This window comes from Suricata suricatta, chromosome 17 (genome assembly GCF_006229205.1).
Source record: "Suricata suricatta isolate VVHF042 chromosome 17, meerkat_22Aug2017_6uvM2_HiC, whole genome shotgun sequence".
Taxonomy (NCBI): Eukaryota; Metazoa; Chordata; class Mammalia; order Carnivora; family Herpestidae; genus Suricata; species Suricata suricatta.
In genome coordinates this window covers 1,934,654-1,941,507 of record NC_043716.1, presented here as the reverse complement: position 1 = coordinate 1,941,507, position 6,854 = coordinate 1,934,654, and the positions used below count along the sequence as shown (strand labels likewise).

Here is a 6,854-nt window from a genome sequence, read left to right as displayed (position 1 = left end):
CTTCTGCCTCTGCGGGCCGCGCGCGATCGCCCCTGAGCGCTCGCCTCCCGGTAGGCCCGGTCCGAGGTCTGACAGTCAGTGACAGAGCCGGGCGCCCGCGGCCCGAGCGCCCCCGGCGGCACCATGCCTGCGCTCCTGGAGCGCCCCAAGCTTTCCAACGCCATGGCCCGGGCGTTGCACCGACACATCATGATGGAGCGGGAGCGCAAACGGCAAGGTGAGCCGGGACCGAGCGGGAGGACAGTGGGCCCCGGGGCAGGCCCGCACCCCGCCCGTCCAGGGCGCCGCTGTAAGGATGGGACAACCCCGCGCCAGGGTGGTGGGAGCCCGAGGCCGGGTCTCGGCTCCAGAACCCTCGGGTCGGGAAGGACCTTGGAGAGCACCTAATAAACCCACTCTCCTGTCCCCGCCGGAGGAAGTCATTACTGAGATAGGCCTGAGGGGCACTGTTGACGGCCAGGCTGGGCTGGTCTTGCCGCTCTGTTAACCGCCCTGCCGTGTTCCCATTCTGCTCGCCTGTTTCTCTAGAAGAGGAAGAGGTGGACAAGATGATGGAACAGAAGATGAAGGAAGAGCAGGAGAGGAGAAAGAAAAAGGAGATGGAAGAGAGAATGTCTCTAGAGGAGACCAAGGAGCAAGTAAGTCCCCTGAGCTCTCCCGGCTCTCCCCTGCTTTGGTCTTCTTGCCTTCAGCTCCGTCCCCCTCGCCTCCCAGATCCTGAAGCTGCAGGAGAAGCTGTTGGCCCTTCAGGAAGAGAAGCACCAGCTCTTCCTGCAGCTCAAGAAAGTTCTGCACGAGGAAGAGAAACGGAGGCGCAAGGAGCAGAGGTGGGACCGGAGGGCTAAAAATAAAATCGGGGCAGAGTGCAACTGGGATCGGGTGACACAAGACCGGTGTCTGGTGGCAAAAGGGGGCACCTGTCCTGGACTCTGACGTTGCCTGCCTTTCGCTCCAGTGACCTGACCACTCTGACGTCAGCCGCGTACCAGCAGAGCCTGACCGTCCACACGGGAACGCACCTCCTCAGCATGCAGGGTGAGGCGTGGAGAGGGCACGTGTCCAAATGGGCCCTCCTGGGGGTCGCTGCCACCCATTCCAGCCTCACGGAGCCCCTGTCCCACCCTAGGGAGCCCTGGAGGACACAATCGCCCAGGCACCCTCATGGCCGCTGATAGGGCCAAGCAGATGTTCGGACCCCAAGTGCTTACAGTAAGGAGTAGGATGGAGTGTCTGGCCCTTTGTCCTCCCACCCCCCAAGCCTCCACCCAGACCCAGGTGCCCTTAGTCCACGAGCACTCAAGTAGTGGGCATCGCAACACTTGGCCGCAGGGCGGAAAGCAGAGCTTAGCAGGCCCCCGAGGTCCCGCCCAGGGGTTCTCAGCGGTGGCCTCTCGTTCTTCCTCCTCAGACTCGGCACTACGTGGGCTCGGCAGCGGCCTTCGCAGGGACCCCGGAGCATGGTCAATTCCAAGGCAGCCCTGGCGGTGCCTACGGGACTGCTCAGCCCCCGCCTCACTACGGACCCACGCAGCCAGCCTACAGTCCTAGTCAGCAGCTCAGAGGTGAGCGGCCAGCAGAGAGGGCGGGCGCGTCTGTCGGGACCCCGACGAGCGGGTTCTGATGGCCGAGCCGTGCGTCCCTTCCCCAGCACCTTCGGCGTTCCCGGCAGTGCAGTACCTGTCGCAGCCGCAGCCGCAGCCCTATGCCGTGCACGGCCACTTCCAGCCCACCCAGACAGGTGACGACACCCCTGGCCGGGCGCCCACCCTCCCCTCCTCTCCCTTTCTTCGCTGACTGATGCAGCCCTCCTTCCCATCCTAGGGTTCCTCCAGCCGGGTGGCGCCCTGTCCTTGCAGAAGCAAATGGAACATGCCACCCCGCAGACCGGCTTCTCGGACTCTGTGAGTATGGAGTCCTGGGAGGTCGGGGGAAGCGCTGTGCTGAGGGGAGCCCCCGGCTGCCTCCGGTCCTGACTCTCCTCTCTGCAGTCCTCCCTGCGCCCCATGCACCCCCAAGCCCTGCATCCAGCCCCTGGACTGCTGGCCTCTCCCCAGCTCCCTGTACAGATGCAACAAGCAGGAAAGGTAAGGGTGGGAGCCAGGCCACCTGGACCCCCAAGTTCCCAAGTTCCCCGGGGGGGACGGATGACGGGAGGGTGGGGTGCGGAGGGAGAGGGCAGGGCGCTCACTGATCATCTTCTTGTCACTGCCTCCAGTCGGGCTTTGCAGCTACCAGCCAGCCTGGCCCCCGGCTCCCCTTCATCCAGCACAGCCAGAATCCACGGTTCTACCACAAGTGACCCTCGAGATTTTATCTCCAGCCTCCCCCCTCCCCTGCTATGGGTGAGGGTCCTGGTTGGGTCCCGGTCCAATAAAATCTACCTGCCCATGTCGCCAGCTGCTGTCTGTGTGGCCATCTGGAAGGGGAGGGGTGGCTTATGGACCCACAGCGAGTCACAGGACATGGACACAAGTCACAGAAGGGGGATGATGGCCAAGTTCCAGACACGAATCCTGAATCTACCCTCCAGTCCACAAATGCCCATTCAATTCAAAGAAGCAACTGAGTTGGGGGCCTTCATATTAAACTTGTAGTTTTATTCAGGTTTGATTTTTAACAAATGTGTCGGGGAGAGAGCCCACAGGAAAGGGTGAAGCCCATGGGGGCAGGGCCCTCCCAGGTGCCTGAGGAGGGGGCAGGTCCCCTCCCCTCTCCTCCTCTTCCCTCCCCAGCTAAGGGATTTGGGGAGAGACCTAGGCAGGGGAGGGGGCTGGTCCCCAGTCTGTGGGGTGGTGCTTGGGGGTAAAGGGCCATGGGGAACGAGGGACCAGAGCAGGGATGAGTGGGGGAAGGGCACAAGGACCATTTGCTAGAATCCACAGCTTTCTGATTCCAGATTGAATTAAAAAAGAAAAACAAAAAAACAAAACCAAGCCCACTGAAGCACAAGCAGCACCCGCCCCTCTCCCCGACCAGGGCTGTAGTGCGAGGGGAGAAGAGGACAGCTTCGCGAGGCCACGGGCCACTCGCTCCTGGCCAAGGGAGCAGGATGAAGGGCAGGGGCTCCCCGACAGATGGAGGGGGTGTGGGGGAAACCAAAATAAAACGTCAAATAAATTGTGTAGGAGGAGTCCAGCCAAGGGCCGGGCCGGAGCGGGGCCAGGCTGGGGGAGGGGGCCTCTGCAGGCTGGAGAATCACTGCTGCCACCGCCGCCGCCACCACCCTGGGGAGGAGACAGCAGGTGAGGCCGGACAGTCCTGCCCCCAGGGGGAGGGAGGGCCCTGCTGGGCCCAGAACGGAAGCCTGGACCGACGGCAGCAGGTTCTGATGGGGACACGGAGCGTGTGCGGGGCTGGGCTCAGGGGCAGTCGGGCACACTCACCCGGGAGCCCGTTATTTTGCCATGGCCTTGATTGCAACAGCTGCCTCCTCTGTCATGGCAGACAGCACCGTGATCTGGGGGTGCAGGGGGAGGTGTCAGACAGGAGCTCACAGGAAGCGGTGCAAGGAGAGGAGCTGGGCACATGGGGGGCGGGGGGCATACCAGGATCTCTTCTCCGCAGTCATACTTCTGCTCAATCTCCTTGCCGAGGTCCCCCTCGGGCAGACGAAGGTCCTCCCGCACCTCCCCGCTGTCCTGGAGCAGCGATAGGTACCCATCCTGGATGCCGATGAGCTAGGGGCAGAGGGGAAGGAGGCTGCAGGCTGGCCCAGGCAGGCGGAGGATAACGGGTCTGAGGACAGACTAGGGCGACAAACCTCTACCACCAGACCCCCTCTCCTCCTGCCGGCTCCCTCTCTCCTGGTCAGGCTGTGGTCCCTGACAGACCACTAACCCACCGACGTACCTGGAAATCATTCCTCTTGATGTTGGGGACATCCATGTTATGGGTTGACGGGCAGATATCTTCGTATTTCTTGCCAGTAAAGATGTCAATACCAACCAGGTGGACCTATATGTAAGCAGCATGGGAAAGAGAAACCCAGCCATGCTCTAGGATGGAAGAAAGGCTCGAGGGGCCCCTACCTGGGGAGGGTCGTCAGACGAGGTGGGGCAGTTGGAACTGAACCAATCAACCCAAGGAAGAAGCACTTAAAACCTTTAACAGGAACGGGAGGCAGAAAGACCCCCCACCCTTGACTTTGGGCTTGACAGCCCAAAGGAAATAGGAGACCAGGCTCCGAACAGCCGGTTATCCTGAGCCACCAGAATGCGGACCGATAAACCCAGGGGATTGGGAGGACTCCAGGCAGAACGTCTGGAAGAGCGCATGAACATTAGCATAAAAAGCGAACTTGGGAAAACAGAAAAAAACGAGAAAGGAAGAGAGCGGAGAAAAAAGGGCTTTGGGGAAATAAAGTCACGCAAAGGGAATAAGGAAACGAACAAAGAACACAGACAAGGATGGAGACGGGGGGGACGACACCCGGTATGAACTCTAAGCCAACAGGAGACACGCTGACCAGGGACAGAACACAAGCACTCCAGCGAGAAGGGCCGGGTCAGGTTTGGTGGGCAGGAAAACCTGACCAGCACTAACAAGAACATCCAGACCCAAGAGGATCCAAGAAGCAGCGGCTCAGGGATTTGGGAGAGGGGCAATGGAGACAGTGTGACACTGCAGCAGAGGCAGTGGGGGTGTGGGCCAGGAGGGGATCTGGGAGCTCTCGGACACTGGCCCCCACAGGGAAGGCTGGCCTGTAGCAGGACTGGACACGGCCTAGGAACTACATCTCTAGATGAGAGAGACAAGTAAAAGCCTGGAAAAAGCTGCTGAACAGACCACCTAAGAAAGAGTCCCACGAGGGCGGACGGGGAAGGGAAAGGGCCCTGGGGCAGGGGGGGAAGGACAGGCTGTGGGAGGTAGCCAGGGCCAAGCACTACACAAGGAGCTGGGGGTAAGGAAAGCGCCCCAGAAATGGACAAGGGCCAGGCGCAAGGCAGCTTCCTGCTGAGGGAGGCGGGATGTGGAGGCCCGGCTCTCACCTTGGCGTGGCCGTGCTTGCCAGTCTTGGAGGTAGACATCTCCACGATCTTGCAGGGCCGGCCTTTGAGCACCACAAAGCCATTCTTCCGTAACGCGGAGCACTGCATCGGGAAGGTGGCTGAGGCCCCTGCATCTCCCGTCTCGAAGTCCAAATCATCTGCCATTTTAAGAGGCTTCGATTCCAACTAGATCCAGAAAAAGAAGTGCGGTCAGTAAGGGGAGGGGTCGATCTCCCATTCCTCTCCAGAAACCCGACCTCGGGTTTTCCCCAGCCCTCCCTTCCATCATCTGTCTACAAGACAGATGCCCAAGTTAAACACTCAGTTGTGACCACAAACACTGAAGATGGGGGGGGGGGCAGTGGTGGGGAACACAAGCTGGACACCGAGCCCAACAGAAAGCTTAAAGAGTGGCCTGGGAACAGAAGGCTCTGGAAAGTTAGGGTGCCAAATCTCGGAGATGGGCAAAGGCCTAATTCGGGGCGGGGGGACTCAGGTGTTACTCGTTGCTGAAACCAACCACCCCGCTACCCCACACAGAACCAGGCCTATAATTAGGTGAGCAGCCCATGAGCCAGCAAAAGGGCGGGGCTACCGTGGAGGGGAGAGGGGAGGGTGGAGACCGGGAGGACAGGGCCCCACCCGTCTGTTACAACCCCCCCCCACCCTATCCACACGCGCGCCAGTCACTGCTACAGGAAACCACAAGGCCTCTTTGGGGGATTCCCGCCTCTCCAACAGGCATCTGTAGACACTGGCGAGGGAGAGAAAGTAAAGTTGTCCTCTAACTTCTCTCCCTGCCAAACACCTCCATCTCGTTTCCCAAAGGGAACCCGGGAACCCGGCCTCTCCTCGAGGGCCCTCCCCCTTTTCCCAGAATGCACCGGTCCTGTCGGCTTTTCAGGCCGGGCCTGTGCGCTCAGCGGAAAGTGGAGAAGTGGGCAGCGGGGAATGACAATAAAATGAAAGCAAAAGGCTGGGAGTAGTGAGCAGCAGAAGTTCTTTTAGGCCGGCGGAGTTGGGGCTCTGAAAGCGGGAGCCCGCAAATCAGACACACGGAGGAAGACCGTGACAAGGTGAAGAACACCTATCACAGCGGGGAGCTCCTCTGCCCCGGACTTTAAGGCGCTGTCGGCGCGACCGAAAAGAACTGGGCGCCCGTCCAATCGCCCGCGGTCTCCCCGTCTCTACGGCCACCCAGCCCGGGAGAGCGCTGCTCGCACCTGGCGGGCCGCCTCATTTCCCAGGGGAGTCGGGGGGGAGCGCCGCAGGCGCCCATGGGGTGGAGGCACGCTCACATATGCCCGCAGCGGGCTCTCCGGGCGATCGGCCTGCGGGCCTCCGCCTTCGCCCCCTCTCCAAAATCCCAAGCTACCCTGCCCGCCCGCGAGGACCATTTCTCTCCGGGCCGGGGATTGCCGGCTCCCGCCCACCATGTGGCCTCCCGGGGCTTCCGGTGGCCGGGATCGGGGGGGGGGGGGGAGGAGTCCCCGCGCTGCCATGCGGACCCCGTCCACGTTCGGCCATGCGGCCTCCGACCCCAAAGGTAGCCTCCGGTAGGGGACACTTCCGGTGCCGCCGCCACCCGCTCCTCAAAGGCCGCGCCAGGCCGGAGCCACGCCGCCTCCCCTCCCCCCCCACCCCCCGGCGGCTAGCCCCCCCTCCACATGCCCTCTCACCAAATAGCCCCCTCCCCCACCTCACGTGGCCGCGCGGCGCCCGGTTCTCAACGGTCCAGGTACCCTGGCCCCGGCGAACCGATATGGCCCCCGGCCCTCGCCCCGGCGTGGCCGCCCGGCGGCCTCTCCCGCGTGGCGGCCTCGCGGCTCGCCGTCCTCCACCCTGCGTCGCTCCAACGTCACCCGA

The 6,854-nt window shown here is 62.2% G+C and overlaps 2 protein-coding genes across 3 annotated transcripts in view; one reads left to right on the top strand and one right to left on the bottom strand.

The window, feature by feature from the left end:
- The first annotated feature begins 6 nt into the window (after positions 1 to 6).
- On the top strand, positions 7 to 2,396 carry GPS2 (G protein pathway suppressor 2). Its single transcript, XM_029928499.1, has 10 exons — positions 7 to 217; positions 529 to 638; positions 715 to 827; positions 956 to 1,035; positions 1,127 to 1,209; positions 1,409 to 1,562; positions 1,649 to 1,738; positions 1,822 to 1,901; positions 1,989 to 2,084; positions 2,216 to 2,396. Exons 1-10 carry the CDS (start codon positions 124 to 126, stop codon positions 2,297 to 2,299), a joined length of 984 nt encoding a protein of 327 aa, XP_029784359.1. The 5' UTR covers positions 7 to 123; the 3' UTR covers positions 2,300 to 2,396.
- A 171-nt stretch (positions 2,397 to 2,567) lies between these two features.
- EIF5A (eukaryotic translation initiation factor 5A) overlaps positions 2,568 to 6,854 on the bottom strand; it is a 4,636-nt gene continuing 349 nt past the window's right edge. Inside the window, exons 1-6 of one of the 2 annotated variants that reach the window (XM_029928534.1) lie at positions 6,688 to 6,785; positions 4,989 to 5,174; positions 3,850 to 3,954; positions 3,546 to 3,677; positions 3,384 to 3,457; positions 2,568 to 3,224 (exon numbers count right to left, since the gene is read on the bottom strand). In XM_029928534.1, the coding sequence (XP_029784394.1) occupies positions 3,395 to 3,457; positions 3,546 to 3,677; positions 3,850 to 3,954; positions 4,989 to 5,153 (465 nt within the window). In that variant the 5' untranslated portion in view covers positions 5,154 to 5,174; positions 6,688 to 6,785 and the 3' untranslated portion in view covers positions 2,568 to 3,224; positions 3,384 to 3,394. Of the gene's footprint in view, positions 3,225 to 3,383; positions 3,458 to 3,545; positions 3,678 to 3,849; positions 3,955 to 4,988; positions 5,175 to 6,687; positions 6,786 to 6,854 lie in introns of those variants that run through there. The other variant, XM_029928533.1, reaches the window with a different exon arrangement.